The sequence below is a fragment of the Arvicola amphibius genome, chromosome 4 (assembly GCF_903992535.2).
Source record: "Arvicola amphibius chromosome 4, mArvAmp1.2, whole genome shotgun sequence".
NCBI classification, from domain to species: domain Eukaryota; kingdom Metazoa; phylum Chordata; class Mammalia; order Rodentia; family Cricetidae; genus Arvicola; species Arvicola amphibius.
In genome coordinates, this window is record NC_052050.1 from 143,992,698 (window position 1) to 144,010,661 (window position 17,964).

The window sequence follows — 17,964 nt, forward strand, 5'->3', positions numbered from 1 at the left end:
TAACCACAAGTATTTTACTTAGTGACAGTCCCATCTCCACGAGGTTTCACTACTTGGGAACACACGCCACACCTGACAGCTTCTTTGTAATTCTGGTTTGTGGCACCCCTTGTCTTCAAATACAAACAGTGGTTCTGGTCATGGCAGAGGGTGGGCATGCCAAACCGATGGGTTTCTTATGAGAGCGTCTCCACAAAACATCAAGATTCCAACACATAGAGATGTCAAGATGAACAGACCAGACTCACCTCCCTACCATTTTCCTTCCTTCCTGGAAAACAAGGGCTGGGCTGCAGAGTTTTGATATCACACGGCACCCAGCAATAGTTAACCCTGTAGAGCCTGGGTCTTCCTCTGCAGGACACTTCTCAGGGAGGAAAGCTGCTAACTTCCACAGGTTTTATGACTTCTGGTCCTCCAGGGAATTATACACTGACCCTGAGAAAATGGGAGAACACGGGATCACCCACACGGGTGAGCAAGACCTTCTATGAGGCATCAGGGGGATGAAATGTTTGCATCTGGAAGCTAAGAGATAAGGGACAGGACTTCATCTCTGCTTTAACCTAGCTGAAATTTCTGTTGTTGCCTTTGCTCTGGTGGTAGGCCCTCTCTGGCCTCAAATGCCACACACAGAAGAGGCTACACATCCGTGTGCAGTCAACACGCCAAAGTGTTGGGTCCTTCCATATACCACCACACGCATTCCAGCTTCCTTTGCTGGAAATCAGCTGGAGAAAAGGCCAGCAAAAGCTCTGGCCACTGAGACCCGCTGGTAACAAAACACTCTAATCCCAGAACCTACACACGGCATACTCTCCCCTCAGCAGGAGAGAGACCCGGCAATACCACTCAGTCCGGCAGTCAGGACTCCTAAAAACTGCTCCTCTTCAGCGACTGGTAAATCACATCCACACACAAACGTAACTTAGTATCTTAACTAACTTAGTGATAGTAACTTAGTGATACTCATCTTGGATCCCCGAGACCTTTGAAACACTCAGTACCCACTTCTTCCCATTCTCATTCCCAGCTACACCATTTCCTCGGAGCCTCCCCCTGCAAGGACCACTGACAACCGATCGCATACAATCTGCTCAGGCTACCTTTTTTAATAGGTACATGGTATACTTCAGTAAAATCCGTAAGGCAGAGAGATTATCTCCTCTGCATGCCCCAATGGCAGCACATACAAACAGGTGATTGACAGTACAAGGTGCCCGTGGATCAAAGGCTCCCCAGTGGCGCGGGCGCAAGGGGAAAGGTGACCACCTAGTTAGACAAAGGTAATAATACTTGCTGCTAAAAACAAGAATCACAGAGTAGCCGGGCGGTGGTGGCGCACGCCTTTAATCCCAGCACTCGGGAGGCAGAGGCAGGCGGATCTCTGTGAGTTCGAGACCAGCCTGGTCTACAAGAGCTAGCTCCAGGTCAGGCTCTAAAGCTGCAGAGAAACCCTGTCTCGAAAAACCAAAAAAAAAAAGAAAAAAAGAATCACAGAGTAGCAGGGTTCAAGCCCAGTCCCGTTGAGAATGATTTTATCTCCATCCAGACATCTCAGCAGTAAACAGTAAGGCTGCCCTGCTTACCTAGAGAGCTGGAGTGATAAGCATAAGAGATAACGTAAAGAAAAGTTCACAGTAAGCACGGAACAGAGAGTAACTGTGTTATCGCTTCAAGTTGAAAACAGTTCAGACAGGGCCTAACCTTGGGCCTAGGGTAAAGGTGGCTTTTATTTCCTCTCAGGGAAAGGAGTAAAAAGGGCAGCTTTCCCAGGTACCCCAACCTAAGGAAAAGGGGTGGGTGTGCTCCAGAGGCTGGGGCTGGAATTGCCAGATGATCATCCTAACGGGTTCCTCTGTGTCCACTTCCTGGCACTGGATGCAGGGTGTGGGCAAGAATCATTCCCCTAGAGTAGCAGCTCAGTATCAACAGAGGCACAAGGAGGTATGTGCTGGTATGGAAGGCGGAGCAGGGGCCGAGCGAGGAGCAGGACTGGGTCGCCCACACCCAACATCTGCCTGGTGTTAAGGCCTGACTGCTGTGGCTCTCCTTCCAAGGGCCTCGGGGGCCCAGAGGCATCACTCCGTCCTATGGCTGGTCCCTTAAATGTCCATCTCAAACTGTGACTCTTCACCTGTGGAGAAAAAAGACAGAGGACCAATAAGCAAGAGGCAAATGGAAGCCCTCCAGGCTCAGAGGCCAGGAGTTATTCTCATAGGTCCAATGGAGGCATGCATGCTGCCAAAGTAAAGCTGACTAGGCTAGGAAACCAGACTTCCTCATAAGGGAGGTGACGGCGCTGAATTGTCTATAAATTCCATTTTCAATACGTGGCCATGGGCTGGAGCTTTGTTTGTGTCCAGTTAAAGAAAGCTAAAACTATGCACCCCCAGCCTGACACTATATGGGGCTACCTGGCTGCTATTTGGGAGCTGAGAGCCAGACAATCATCAGAAACAAGGAGAGGGTAGGTTTACCCTGCCAGCAAGGATAAAGGACAGCTTTCAGTTCGTTGTGACAATTCCAGGCATAGCCTAACTTAATTCACTGCCATCTCTGATTGGAGGTAAAAAAAATAAAGGTGCAAAACAGTGTGCAATCAATCACCAAGAATCCCTCCATCCTTGAACACATGGCAGGGAACAACACATGTAGCCTGGGAACCACCTGCCATGCGGCTCTCTACAGGCAGTCAAATCCACCCTCCCATTGCTACGCAGCTCCCTTCCCACCAGGGTAATCAGGAACCACATCCCACAGGGCCAGGGGGTATCAGCAGCTCCCCGTGTGAGTCTGGGGTACTGCCTTCAGAGCGGAAAGTCAGCGGCGGTATTCCTCAGACTGAGGGTGCGCAGGCATGCTTACATAACACCGTCATGACGACATGCTTCTATAACAGAGCTCAGAAGCTCTGGCCAGTTAGTCGCTCTGCGTGCTGCCACAAATGTTCACACCCCACATGCGGCTGCCAGGGTGTCTGCTTTGATTACTTTGGGGAGGAGGGGGAACCAGGAAGGTCCTAGCTATATAAATGTCAAAGCTTCAGTAACAATAGGAGGCATTGTCTGCCTGTCTCCATCAATAATCCACTGAAGGGCCAGTCACCGGCCAGGAGGTACCTGAGTTTATTTCTTATCTTGTAGGCATGTACGTTCCTAGAGGGGACATGCACCATGTCTTTGATAAGTTGTCTCCAGCTCCACATATACAAAGCATGGCGCATGTGTGTTGGGGCTTGGCAAGGAGCGACACAGAAAGGCAGGCTGATGAGGGTGCTGTATAAAGCCATTGCCATTCTCCATCAGTTCCTCACTAGTGACCCTACCTCATGCATTCACCAGCAGCTGTGCACGGGTCCTTGGAGCTTTGAAGGGGGCAAGTTGGTGCCAATCAGAGTTCTGCTTCCCACCGGCGCACCACCCCCTCGGTTCCCCACGGATCCTCCGCTCCTCCGCAGAGGGTGGACAGTCACCATCACCCCCCTCCCCTGAAACTTGGAATTCCCCAAAGACAGACAACGCAGAGCCCAGACAGGCCCAGCACCCACCGCCTGCCCGCTTATCTTCCGGGCTGTGCAGGTGGCTCTGGCTGACTTGCATGGGAGGCTCATCGCTGGTCGGGCTAGTGACCCCAGGAATGGCTGGCAGGTCCTTCGGGGGTGTTTTGGCCACAGGTGAGTTCCGACACTCCATCAGGAACTTCCGGTCATAGATGATCCTGGTTCCTGGTGGGGGTGGGGGGGGTACAATAAACACATTGATAAGGTCACCCGGAGCCCCTTGCCTGTTGTCTTTTCCACTTCCTGGAAGTGTGGCCACAGCAGAGGCAGCAGGTTCTTTTAGACAACCTAGACCGAGGGGGAGTAAAGCTGGCCCTGGGACCTGGCCAACCTGGCCACTGCCCACCCCAACACCACTTGGGGTGCCCCTCCCTCGCGGACGGTTTGCTGGCCACCAAGATGCGCTTTTGCTTTCTCAAAGTTCTGAAAATGCTATGCCATCTCTACAATCCTTCCACCCAATCGCCCCTCAGCTCCCCCTGTCAGTTAATTACCCATGACAAGCAGATCCCATGGAAAAGAGGGCCTTTTAGTCAGTCATTACACCCCACCCTGCAGAACCTCAGTAGGTAGCTCATCCAGAACAGAAAGACGGGCTCACTCCCAGCAGGAGACTTATCCCTGCCCAGTCTTTGCAGAAATAGGAAACACTCGATCTACTTACTCCAAAAAGGTCTTAGGCTGAGCCCTTCTCTAAAACCTCCACTACATCGACCTGCATCGCCTCCATGGGGGCTGATATGAAGGTCGCTCCCATTCTACCCAAGCTCCTATCACAAGTTAGTCTTATTCCCCAGTGAGGACCAGTCTCAGTGAACTAGTCTCTAGCAGTAGACCACGTCCAGGACCCTTCACCTTCACCCATACAGCTCCCTCCTCACCATATAAGGAGCATTTCCCAAGGTAAGGGAGCAAGATCACGATGCGTTTAATGCTTGGTCCATAGGGAACGGCACTGTTGGAGAAAGTGTGTCACTGTGGGGGCGGGCTTTGAGGTCTCATACGCTCAAGCTACACCCAGTGCTGAACAGTCTCCTCCTGCTACCTACAGATCAAGATGTAGAACTCTCAGCTCCTTCTCCAGCACCGCACCATGCCTGCCTGCACACCGCCATGCTCTCCACCATGATGATAATGGACTAAACCTCTGAAATAAAGCCAGTCCCAATTAAATGTTTTCCTTTATAAGAGTTGCCATGGTCATGGTGTCTCTTCGCAGCAACAGAAACCCTCACTAAGACAATGGGAGACCCACGAGGTGAGGGTAAGGAATGAACTTATCCTCGGCTCCCTGTGGCCTCAAACACAGCACCACGGCGGTGTAGTCTATTTTTAACCCCTCAACAGTACATACGGAACGCTTCCTTTCCAACAAGTCTCAGGTCTTAGGTTCCAAGCCTCCAGCAGACAATGGCATCCAGCTGGAATTTAAAAACTGTCTTTGCGTTTCTATTTATAGCTACCTTGTGCAGATGACAAAGAAATTTGGTTTCTCGAATGCAGTAGTGGCATCCGGTTTCTTCTTAACAGAGAGTATATGTCATAAACTACAATATTATATAATGTGGTACCACACAAAATAAATCAAGGGTTGGCGAGAAGGCACCTACCTGCCAGCAAGCCTGATGACCTGAGTTCAAAACCAGGAATGCACAAAGCAGGGGAGAAGCAATGCCCACAAGCTGTCTTCTGACCTCCACATGCATGCTGGATATGCACCCACCCACACCCGCACCCATACCCGTACCCGTACCCACACTCTTACTCCCTCCCTTTCTCCATACACAGATAATATTTTAATTCAATGAATTCTGGCTTAGGATTAGTCCATACACATGCTACTGCTATCTTCCCCACTTATTTAAATGAATGGCTTTCTTGACAAGACGATGGTTTTGTACCATCTGGAGAATGATACACAAATACTCCTGGTTTTAAGTGAGTAAGTACACAGTACGCCAAAGTCAAGAATAAATAGTGAGAGAGATGGATAGATGGGCAAATATTAAACCAGCCAAACATTCAGCAGAAATGGACTTTAAGACAGCTAGCTGGAGTTCCCAACACAGAGAGTCAGCAACCTCATCTGAGGCAGATGGTCCCCTCAGGTGAGGCTCTCAAGGAAGAACAAGGAGCAGACAGGAAACAATCAGATGTTAACAACATCCAGCAGTAACCGACTTGGGAAGCTGAGGCAGACAGCTGGAGTTCCCAATTGAGCTCTCTCCAGGGATGAGCTTTCCAGAGTTGAACTTCCCGCGTGTGCCTCAGCAGGCGTGCTTTTACAACAGGCATAAACAACAGTGACCTTGGTTGGCAGTGATTCACAGCCTAGCCGCTCCCTAGCTGTTCAGCGTCAATTTCACTCTGGTTTGTTTCGCTGTTCTCTTCCCTCCCGTGACACAGGGGCATGGCCATCTAGACAGCCGCCTCGGAGGACAAGGGCTGCAAGATAAACTGTCTGGGTGTGAAAGGGCAGGGATGACCCAGCTCCTACTGCCAGCCTATCAGTCAGCTCAGAGAGCACAAGACAACTGTACCAACTCGGTGTGCACCGCAGATGACTATAAAAACAAAGAACAGATTGGAACGGAAAAGCGTTAAATACACTTTACGTCCTTCAGTGGGAAACACTCAGCCAAGATACCACGCTTCGTAAGCAAGGTCATCTCAGTATGAAAACTTGTTTTCAAAAAAAAAAAAAAAAAAAGCCGGGCGGCGGTGGCGCACGCCTTTAATCCCAGCACTCGGGAGGCAGAGGCAGGCGGATCTCGAGTTCGAGACCAGCCTGGTCTACAAGAGCTAGCTCCAGGACAGGCTCCAAAGCTACAGAGAAACCTTGACTCGAAAAACCAAAAAAAAAAAAAAAAAAAAAAAAAAAAAACAACTTGTTTTCATCTTTAATAAACAGTCAAATTATATGTATGTCAAAAAAATCTTTAAATAAATTTACGATTTTATCAGTTAATGTTTGATTTGCATATCTATTTCATAGACCTACACACCTAGGATAGTATTTAAAAAAAAATCACACTAGAAGAGGTTAAGCAAAAATGGTTTAAGAAGTCCTGATCACAAGATGCGGTGGCACTTCCTGAACTCAAGAGGATGAGGCCAAAAGATCTTTGTGAGTTCAAAGCCAGAATGATCTACAGGCCAAGCTCCAGGACAGCCAGGGCTACACAGAGACCCTGTCTCCTAGTATTGGACCCTGGGGAGGTGCACCTTTGGGGGTGCCTGTGAGGACGCTCCAAGAGAGGATTACCTGAGGGCAGACCCACCCTCACGGTTGGGAAGCCAGCAAAGCACCAGCACGTCCCTTCTCTCTGCCACCTGTCTACCCTAAAGACCCGCCTCTGCCACACTCTGCTGCTGCCATGATGTTCTCTGCCCAAGGGCAATGACTGTGGACTGAACTCAGAAATCACAAGCCAAAATAAATATTTCTGTTTTAAGTTTTTCTGTCAAGGATTTGGTCAGTGATGAGAAAAGCATATAAAAAAACTGTAGAGGTGGACAGAGCGTACGCGTTGTGTCTGAGTCGGCTGTGTAGCTGGATACAGAGCCTACTGGGTGCTGGGGTAAGCGTTCAAAGTTCAGTGTTGAACTGCCTGGAGTAACATTTTATTTCTGAGTCCTGAAACACAACTGTCTCATTTACTAGCTCAACTGACTCTGGACAAGCTACCACTTTGTCTACTTGTGCCTCGTTGACCTCTCAAAGACCTCAAAACGGGCCTGTTGATATCGTCAACCTCTGGTGTGGCCTACAACAGTGGCCCACCCAAGGGAGCCCAGTACATACACTGGCAATCATCTGTCCATAAAGGTTTAAGGTGAGCGCCAATCCTCTTGGCGGAGGTGTGGGTGAGTCAACCCCGATGTTACAAGCACAGGAGAACTGTCCCCGTCACTGATCTGTCTTGAGGCAGCATGGGTGGGGGAGAGAGGCCCTCCCACACCCCAGCCCATTAATGTCTTAGGCAGGTGGGAGAGCTAACCGTGAGGTCATAAGAGCAAGAGAGCAGAACTGGCCCTGCCTAATGAACTAGCCTAATGAAAGCCAACCCTAGTGGGCAAAGACTGGGGAGAGCTGGTGGGCTGACCAACCCTGCAACTACCCAAGCCCAGAACCAGGACTATGTGTTGGCCCCACACCCCAACACCCACCCCATCGGTGAGCTGCTGGAGCAAAGGACGGGGGGCTGGGGGGGCCAGTCCTGTGGACACAGGGCAGCAACAGGATGTCCAGGAAGAGTCCCAGTGAGAGGCCAGCATCAATGGTACAGCAGAGACCAGGGGCCTCAAACTAGACCAATGATTCTTTTCAATAAACGCCTACGTGTAAACATGTACGCATAAAGGGTTTACCGTTTACTGCGTGACTCTCTGTGTCACACTGCAGCTTCCATGACGAGATTGTCCCCTTCCTTCTTTTTTCCTTGTTTTCTCTTAAATTTTGTTTGATTTTGGGGTGGGGTGAGAGATGGGATCGGGAGGCGTGACGTGAAAGACACAAAGACTAAATAAAAAGGATTTCAGGTGACAAGCTGCACCAGCTGCTCAGCCCCATTCACAACAGGACTCCATTTAGAGGCCACAGTGCAAACATGGCAGAAGGAAGGGAAGCAGACTTGAGGGCAGGGCAGTGTGGGGTGGGAATGGGAATCCTCCATCTCTCTCCAACATACAGAACATAGGAACCATCATGAATTTAGCATGACTGACACAGTCTTTAGGACCGTAAATCCCAGGAATGTACAAAATATAAAGTCCTTATTAAAGGCAAGCATGGTTTAATACCGATGTCACTTTTCCTGGACAAGCAAGTGAGGAGACATTCCCCAAGGATCTGGTTTTCTCACCTGTCAACCAGGGGTGCTATGCTGGGGTCAATGAAGCTGTATTTAAAGCACTAACCATCACCATCTATTTTTAGGAACCCGTTGTTGGCAGGGCCCTTAATGTGCAAATCGCATGGGCCTTGGAGGCAGAAGCCCTGAGCTCAAACTGGGAATCACTACCTCAATTTCTGGGTCTTTCTGTATCACAGGAAGAAGATAACAGAAAACTCACACCTCAAACCACAAATGCCAATATTCCCAAGAGCTAGGGTAACAGCTCATCTGCCTTACATGGACAAAGCCCTGGGGGACCAAAAAATAAATAAAAATAAGCCAGACATGGTGGTGCATACTCTAATCCCAGCACTAGGGAGTCAGAGGCAAGAGGATCTCTGTGAGTTTGAAGTCAGTCAACAAGTGAGTTTCAAGATAGCCAGGACTATGTAGAGACACCATCTCATATGTAAACAAATAAATAAATGGCTGGACATTATCCCAGCACTTGGGAGATGTGGGCAGGAGAGCCAGGAGTTCAAGACCAACCTTCACCACACAGCATGTTTGAGGCTGGTCTGGAATACATAATGTCTCTGTCTCAAAAAACAAAACAAAACAAAACACATAGATAGCCAGCCACCCCTATGCCAATGTTCTCACCCTGGGAACATTAAAGGTCACCAGGCTTTTACACAGGTTTTTAAATCTGTGTCCAGAACAAGATTAGTCGTTCCCTGGACAAGACCTTTGCTTTGAGTCCTTGTCCTTTCCCCTAAGGTTTCCTGCATTCTGCTACTGGATGTGACTTCTGAAAACTGAGCCTCGCTGCCACCCTTCCCCCAGCATCCCTAACAGGAGCATGGTTCCCCCTACACAAGACTTCAGGTGTAGGTGAGTACAGGATAGACTTCCTACCACAACTCTCCAGGGAAAGTGTGAGGGGAGGGTTGGGGAGTGGGGACTCTTTCCTAGCAGAGGCAGAAAACACCCAATGCCTGTGCTTAGGAAGAAAGCAGCAGCCTAAGTGCCAAATGTTTTGCATGATTTGCAGAAGTTCTGGACAACCTAGAGACAAATCTAAAGACACACTTGGGTCTAAGCAGACCACACCTGTGTCCCTTTATCCTCCTTGCCTGTACATCTATAAAGACGAAGTTTCAGTCTCAAAGAAACACACAGAGGCTTATATTAATTATAAACTGTTTGGCCTATTTAGCTCACGCTTATTATTAGCTAGCTCTTACAACTTAAATTAACCCACAATTCTTGTCTATGTTTAGCCACACAGCTTGGTACCTGTTCTCAGTGTGGCATTCTCATCTTGCTTTCTCTAGCTCTGACTGGCAACTGCATCTCTCTGCCTTTCCTCTTCCCAGAATTCTTAGTCTGGTCGCCCCACCTATACTTCCTGTCTGGCTACTGGCCAATCAGCATTTTATTAAACTAATACGAGTGACAAATCTTTACAATGTACAAAAGCATTAGTCCACAGCACATCCACACATACAAAATAGGTGAGAGGTGCTTATGTATAGGGAGGGCCTTTCTTGCTGGGCAGTCTCTTTTCTTTTTTATTGTAAATACCAATTCCAGTTCTCCCTCCCTCCCCACCTCCCACTTCCTCCACCTTCTCGGCACCCTACCCCCTCATCCACTCCTCAGACAGGGTGAAGGCCTCCCATTGGGAGTCACCAAAGTCTGTCTCATCACTTGATGCAGGACCAAGGCCCTGCCCCTGTATCTAGACTGACCAAGGTATCCCTTCATAGGAAATGGGCCAGTTCTCCAAAAAGCCAGTTCGTGCATTAGGGATGAATCCTGGTCCCACTGTCAGTTGTCTCACACACTGCCCAAGCCACACAACTGTCACCCACATTCGGAGGGACTACTTCAGGCTGAGCAGTCTCTTAAACAAGCAGAAGACTTACTAGGGGAAGTGTTCTATGAAGGGACAGGAAGTGAGGCATGATGATTCATCCCAGCATTTGGGAGGCAGATGCAGGATCAGCAGTGTGACAAGATGATGCCATTCTCCCCTACACAGTGAGTTTTCCAATGCCAGCTTGGGCTCAAAAAAAAAAAAACCCCAGAAAACACACACACAAAACAGAATAATAATAATAATAATAATAATAATAATAATAATAATAATAATATTTCTCAGAGGTCAGATATCTAATGAAGCTACCAGAGGGAAATCAGTCAGGGGCAAAGAGCCTCCATTCTTCCTCAGAGGCTCTGACCAGGATAAAAGACTTTTACAACAGAATGGGTTAAAATGACTCTAAAGCTGGACGAATGCCTTCCCCTTTCCTGACCTCTCCCCGAACACTTCAAAATGCACCTGTGCAGAGTGTGGATGCCACTAGCCGTCACCGAGAGTCCCCCGCACCCCCACTGCTCCCCATCTCCATCCCGTCACGTCCAAATGCTGCTGCACTGGGGGTGAGTGGGGGCTTTTAGGGACTTTATTGTCTTCCTCCAAACTCATGTTGAAGTCTAAGCCCCAGCACGCCCCTCAGAACACAGCATTTGGAGGTCTTTACAAGCAGAGTCAATAGGAGGCCTTTGGAGTGGATCCTGACCTGGTCTCACTGGAGGAAGTGGAAATCTAGGCAGAGACCTACAGATGGGAGACAGGAAGAAGGTCAGAGAGAAGGGCGCCATCTGCAGGCCAAGAAGAGAGGCCTCAAAAAGAAGCAATTTTACTCTCACCTTAGGTCTGCAGTTACCAACTGTGAGGAAAGGAGTTTCGCTGCTCACGCCACCTCGATGGCGGGATTTTCATACAGTAGCCATAGCAAGCTAACAGAGACTGGCTGGAGCTTCCCTTTTTCAGTGCCTGGGATTAAACCCAGGGTCTCAGACACACTTGTTCTTCCACTGAGGTACTACTCTGATCCAAACACACATCTTTTTTAAGTAGGACGTCTGCTTTGTCCATTTGAGTGTTCTGTGACTGGGCCTCATGTGGCCCGGTCTACCCTCCAACTCAGTATGTGGCTGAGGCTGGCTGGCTTAGTTACTTTTCCATTGTTGTGGTAAGACACCATGACGAAGATAACTTACAAAATAAAGCATTTAATGTGAGGCTTAGGGTCTGTGACTGTCATCACGGCAGGAAGTATGGCAGCATGGTGCTGGATGGAGCGGTAGCTGGGAGCTTTCACACTTACCCACTAGTGTGAGACAGTAAGAGCTAACTGGGAATGGCATGGCTTTGGAAGCACCAGCAGTGTGACACACCTCCTCCAACAAGACCACACCTGCTAATCCTTCCCAAACAGTTCCACCAACTAGGGACCACTCATTCAAATACATGAGTCTATCGGGGCCATTCTCATTCAAAGCACCCACACTGGCCTTGAACATCTGATCCTCCTGTCTCTATCTCCTTGAGCACTGGTATCACGGGCATGTGACACTAGAGCCAGCTAAGAAACACGCTTTTAAACCTTCACACTCTATGTTGCCAAACCAAAGCTCTAAAACAGACTGTACCTCCTGTATTCTCATCTTGACACAAGCCAATTGCTTGTGCCCAGAAAACCCAGGCCTGTTGAGTTTTAATGGGAGTGCGGAGTTGGGCAGTGAGTATGAGCCCTGCAAATAATGTTCCTAAAACCTGACAGCAAGGGGGGCAGAAGCAGTGTTCAAACACTTGAGAAGTAATGGTGGCATGACCAGTAGTTAAGGTCATCCTCGAATCTGACGCCATCCTGGTGGGGCAATAAGGCAATCCTGTCTCAAAATAAAAAAGGTCATCCCCCTTTCCTCTTGTCCCCTCTTGGAAGCTGGACTGCCCCCAAGAACACAAAAATACTTCTTATGTGCCGAGACAAGCTTCCATGACCGTGTCCTAAGTGGCCTTGCTATTATATAGGTGTTTACAAATTCAAGCTAAACTAAATGTTTTGAGCCCCAAGAGGGCAATCCCACCAACAGCAAGGACTCACACATGTGGATAAGGCCACCTTGGACCTTGAAGCCCAAGGCAATACAGCTGCAGCATGAGTCAACGCTATCAAAATCCGTAAAAAGAAGCAAACAGACCAGAGGAGTAAACTGCTGTCTAAGTTATTGAGTTCGGGGCCGCCTTGTTAAAAGTCAATGGCTGCCCAGTACAGCCACCTCCATCCTGGAGACCGAGTGGAAACCCAGGGCTGAGGGGAAAGAACCTAGATATCCTAAGGGAAATTCTGGGCTTCTCGTTACCTTCGCTTTCATCTTTTCTCTCGTTTAAAGACCCGCCCAGGGCATCACACATACCAAGAGAGCACTGTGCCACTAAGCCACACCTAAACACAACTTGTCACCTTCCGAACACTGGACATGGCATTAGATCCTGGGGACATCAGGACTACTCTAGGACATCCGGTCTAACCCAGGGAACAAGCCTGTCAACAGTCCTGCGGCTATAATTCACTCAGAGAAAGACAGCTGGCCTTGAGAATCACTCCAGAGAGTAACGGATGTTTTTTGTTTGCCTAAATATATAGGGATTCATATACACAAATAAACATTAAGAGGAAAAAAACCTGTCACCCCAAGCAATCCTTTTCGTTATTGCTATTCCCTTCTAACTCATTCTCGTGAACATCAAATAAAGGTGCATCTGCAAAAAACGTTTTAGTATTTTACACCAATAAATGAAATTAAAACAGCCCCACCCTTACCTGACTTCCTTCACCAAAACCGGTAACAACTTTTGCCGTTATAATGGGGGAGAAACAAACTCATCTTTCAAATAATGAACATCTGCCGCTTTGGGAGGATATTGGGGAAAAAATGCAACCTCTGAAGGCCACTAATGTATAATGTATAAAATCTAGAGGCTCACCTAATTAGACTGTCATTTATTAGGGAGAAGAGTTCTCTTTTGGATATCAGGCAAGTTCTACAAAACTACAAAGTAGAATTACGATGGGTTACAGAGCTGGAGGGTTGGGGGACCTATCAAGTCCCTTCATTCTAGAGATAGGCCTTTGATTTTTAGAATCGTGTCCCCCATGAGCTGTACTGAATTATTCAACTCAACCAGCAAATAAAAATGACATACATTCAAGGTGGATGGCATGTGCCTAAAAAATCTCAGCCCTCAGGAGCCTGAGGCAGGAGAATCAACAGTTTGAGGTCAGCCAAGGAAGGAAGGTAGGAGGGAGACCCAGTCAAAGTATACAAAATGATCTTACACTAGGAAACATGAAATAAATCCCACAATTAAATGAGCATATGTCACGGATGTGTGTGCTTGTGTAAATAAGGGTATTGCTAAGGTTGCTCTTAGCTAATTTCTAGTAAACACTGCAGGGTTAATTATAGTCACGGATGACTACATCTCTGGAATTTACGGCACTCATAACTGAAAGTCTGTGACCAACATCCAGCTCCCCTCACTCCCAACATATCCATTCTGTCTTACACTTAATATTCATTCCCCGCATCCCTCCTCCCTTCCTTCCGTGTGATGCTAGACACAGAACTTAAAGCCTCACACATAGTTGGCAGCCACACCGTCACCAAGTTCACATACAACCCTCCAAGTTTTTATTTTTTATTGGGGGGGAGACTCCTGTGAAAGCCAGAAGAGGGCACCCCTCAAGCTCGAATCATGGTGGTCAGGGGTCCAGCAGCACCCTGTAGGTGCTGAAGGGCAGTCCTCCCCAAGAGCAGCAAGCACTTTTTAACCCGAGCCCTCTCCTCAGCTCCATGTTTGAATCCTACTTCAGCTAACTCTTCTGACTAGCTAGCCATGCTACCCCCCAAGTCAGACGATCTTCCTAGTCCAGACCTAGGCCTCTTGAGCCTCTTAAAAAACAACAGAGTTCAAGGGGAGTTTGGAGTGCTCTACCCGACCCGCTCAATTGAGTAGTATGTTCTGGAACCTAATGTATAATGCTTCCAACACTTTCAAGCTCCAATGGAAACGAGATTAGGACCATTCTTCTACCTCCTTCACTGCCTCTATAGTCCAGCTCCCTCATTCTGCCCTCAGTCCTCAACAGGAACTTCTCCCCTCTCGGTGACTAAAACCTCGGGACATGGAGACACCAGCATCATAGTGCTAAGTCCCCTCCCCCTCTTCCCAGCACTACCACAGCTAACAGTTGGCAGTCACTTCAAGGTCAGCTCCCAGACACAGACACACTGACACAGACAGACACACACACTGACCTGGAACTCACTATGTAGACCAGGCTGGCTTCAAACTCACAGAGCCGCACCTGCCTCTGCCTCCCAAGTGCTGGGATTAAAGGCATGTGCCACTATTTTCGCATGCACCATTTTTGTTGGCTTAACAAAACAATGTCATCACCATCTGCCACCCTACCCACTTGCCTGATTAACCTCACCCGGACACTACTAGGTACAAGCACCCCCAACAACTTCTGTAGGTTAGAGGTCAAACATCCATTCTGGGAATTCACAAGAGTCGGTTTATGGGATTGTTGACCATCTCAAAGACTCTCAGATTCAAGTATTAATGTAGGACACTCCCTTCAGAAATGTAGGTTCTCTGGGTACCTACTGCAGACCATTGGGTCAGTCAGCAAGGGGTTAATGACCACCTGACCAGAGGCACAGGAAGGGAGATGGCTCAGGCTACCTGCTGTGTCCTTGCCTCCAGAGGCAACTGCTTCAAAGCCACCTCAGCTGTAGGGGACTTGCTGCACCCCTGCGAGTCAGTCACAAGCCAAGACGGGTAGAAAAAGCCTGAGTTCAGGAATGCCTAACTTCACGCCTGGACAGAATCTACCTTGCCAGACTCCTGGAGATCGGAAAAGGCAAATAACGTGGACAGGTGTTGCGTGTCCCTTTCCACTGGAATCCCTGAGTACTCAAAATGGAATGCAGCCCAATCACACGTGAAATGGTTAGGCCAATGTCTCCAGCCTGCTTCACGCTTCTCGGCTATATATTCCTTTAGATTCGGAGGACACAGCAAACCTCAAGGCCATTAACTTAAACTCTGTCTCCCAGCTGGCCCCTGATATATGTAGGAAAATTCAAAAGTCCGATGAATTTGCAAGGAAGAATAGGTCAGAGCCATTAGAAATAGTCCGAAAGGTTGCCCACAGCCAAGGCAGTAAGGAAGCCTGGATGGCCAGATGTGGTGGTGCACAGCTTTAGTCCCAGCACTCTGGAAGGCAGAGCAGATGGAGCTCTGTGTCCTTAGCTAAAGAACAGACCGGTTGGATACGGCAGAAATGAGCAAGACTTTCCTCAAGCTACAGACTGTGTACCCCACAAAACAACCCTGACAAGAGCCAGCTCGGCTTTTGGGGACTTCACAGTCTGCCAACCGTGATACGTCCCAGTCCACAGTGAGAAGTGGATCTTCCTTACAAACAGTACTGTTGGCTATTGCTACTCATCTACCTGGACCATCCAGAAATAAAAGGGCTCAAGTGTCTGCGCTGCTCGCGCTTAACACAAAATTCTGCAAGACAATGGGTGTGAAGAGCATGGACTAGAATGAACTAGATGGTGAACTCCTGTAAGCAGAGGCCAGAAGCCTGCAGAGAACTTTTCCTTGGGTCATTTTGAATGAAAGGGAGAACACTTTCCCCCCCTCTACCTGGTTGCTACTTCTGCTGAGTCTAGGAACACACCATGACAATGCATAACGGCACGTGTTCAAGGCGCGGGGCCTTGGTGCAGTGTTCTTAAGAGCAAGAGGCACAAACGGGACACTCATTTCCAAGATCCCTTCCTCGGTGACTTGGTACTGGGATCTGGCTGTGTTCCCTGGTGTAGGGACAGCTGCCTGAGAAAGAGACAAGTGGCCTGGCCCCGCCTGGAGTAGCCCAAAGTTCAGCGTAGGGCCAGGAACTCTCCTGTTTTTAAGTTGTAAGAGGAGAAGCTTGGGGGAGGAGACCAGGAAGGGGAGAAGCGCAAAGTGGGTGGGAGCAGCGCGAGGATGGGAGGGAAGTAGCGAGCCACGAGGATTTCATCACGCAAACGGGCGTGTAGGTTTCATCAGCGCCTATACTGGGGCTCCCGGGCAAGCTGGGAATGCCTGGTTCCCGGAGGCCGGCCCCCTCCCACGCCAACTCAGCTTCCTCTTCCTCATCCTCCGCCGCTTGGGCGAACTCAGCGCTGTGCCCTTCCCCCAGGACCCGAGGAACGTGTTGTTCTGCACAGCCCTGGACGCGGCGCCAGGCCCCTGCATAGAGACCTCCCTCGGTAAATCGGCTTCGTGCCACAGGTGGCCCAGACGTGCTCCTGGAACAGGGCGCGCCCTCAACGCCCAGCCTCCATTAAGGAGCGAGTGTCCAACGCCAAACGAGGGTTGTCCCGGGAAGGTTAAAAAGTGAGCGTGCAGGCATCATTAATTCCAAGGGAGAGAAACTAAACTTCATCTCCACGCCAGGCCCTTCCCCTGCTCCGTGGGCCACCCAGACCCCCAGCCCGTTCCACACTAGAACTGCCCTGACACCCACAGAGGCCGCACTTGAGCACATGGTGATCCTAGCAGAGTGCCTATCTGTGTGCTGGGGGCACTCCGCGGTCTCTCCCAGGGAAAAGCTATTGCGGGCAGTTTGCAGCCCGATCTCCAGACCACGCTCCAGAAGGCGGGCAACCGAGACGGTGACCCTCCTGCCTTCCCGACGCCCCTTGTCCATTCTGTCCAGCTACGAAACCCCCGAGCGCCACCACCCCCGTCGCACGTGCGACTCCAGATCTCCGCGTGTCCTCCAGGTCCCGGAGATCGCCCGGGACCCCCGGACCGCGCCTACCTCCCGGGGTGGTGCTGAAGAGCGTGCCGCCCGGGGTGGTGCTGTAGTCCCCGGGCGGGAGCTGCACGCCGTCGCCGAGGGCTACGCGGCGAGTGGGGATGGCCCGGCTGGGAGTCTGGCTGCAGCTGCTTCCCCCCGACATGTCTCCGACGTGCCTCCCACGACCCTCCAGCAACCCCGCCGCACCTCGGCCCAGCCCTTCTCGTGCCCGGCCCGCCCCTTCCGCCTGGGTTCCACGCCCCCTGAGACTTGCGGTCCGCCGGGCCCCACCCTGCTTCAGCCCGCTGCCTGCAAGCGGTTCCCAGCTGCTGACCTAGGCGACTTCTGCCCTCTCCAATGCCCTCTCCAACCCCACTGTTGGCCCCTTGTGTTCCGTGGTTCCTTCCCGAGGCACTGGGAAGAACTATATAGGGGTGACCGTGGAGAAGCTCTCCGATTTGGTGGCAACGTTCTCAGCGCACTAGACGGCCCGTTTTCTGTATTAGGATGTGATCCCTCGATCCCCACTAGTTATTCCGTGAGAAAAGTAAGGGTGAGCTAATCCTTCGCCCCTCTTAACGTTTCTTTAGCTTTCACTGTGCGGTAGGAGTCAGAGCAGTGGCTGAACAATGCACATTCCTGTCCTTGAAAGGAGTGGTGGATGGGTAAGAGGGAACTCGCCAGCCAGCTGGGAACCGAATATAAATCTGCTGTGGAATGGGCAGGATCGAACCTCCGTAGACGATGGGCTGGAAAGGACTAGCGTTGGTCAAAGACATTTCCCCAACGGTCCTCGAATTGGCGTCTACTCCAGCACTTTGTCTGGTAGGGAAGGGAAGGA

At 49.9% G+C, this 17,964-nt stretch overlaps 1 protein-coding gene across 1 annotated transcript; it reads right to left on the bottom strand.

Moving 5' to 3' along the window:
• Window positions 1-1,516: 1,516 nt before the first annotated feature.
• Eif4ebp1 (eukaryotic translation initiation factor 4E binding protein 1) lies at window positions 1,517-17,350 on the bottom strand. The gene is made up of 3 exons (XM_038329107.2): window positions 17,145-17,350; window positions 3,551-3,727; window positions 1,517-2,137 (listed from the first exon to the last, which is right to left on the bottom strand). The coding sequence occupies exons 1-3, from the start codon at window positions 17,284-17,286 to the stop codon at window positions 2,106-2,108; spliced, it is 351 nt and encodes a 116-aa protein (XP_038185035.1). The 5' UTR covers window positions 17,287-17,350; the 3' UTR covers window positions 1,517-2,105.
• Window positions 17,351-17,964: the final 614 nt, after the last annotated feature.

Bases quoted from the DNA above. Each gene is read 5' to 3' on its own strand.
- Eif4ebp1 (XM_038329107.2), bottom strand. From the start codon at position 17,286: ATGTCGGGGGGAAGCAGCTGCAGCCAGACTCCCAGCCGGGCCATCCCC. The intron at 3,728-17,144 runs GTAGGCGCGGTC...CACCCCCACCAG, and splicing joins CTTCAGCACCACCCCGGGAG to GAACCAGGATCATCTATGAC. The intron at 2,138-3,550 runs GTGGGTGCTGGG...TTTTCTCCACAG, and splicing joins GGAAGATAAGCGGGCAGGCG to GTGAAGAGTCACAGTTTGAG.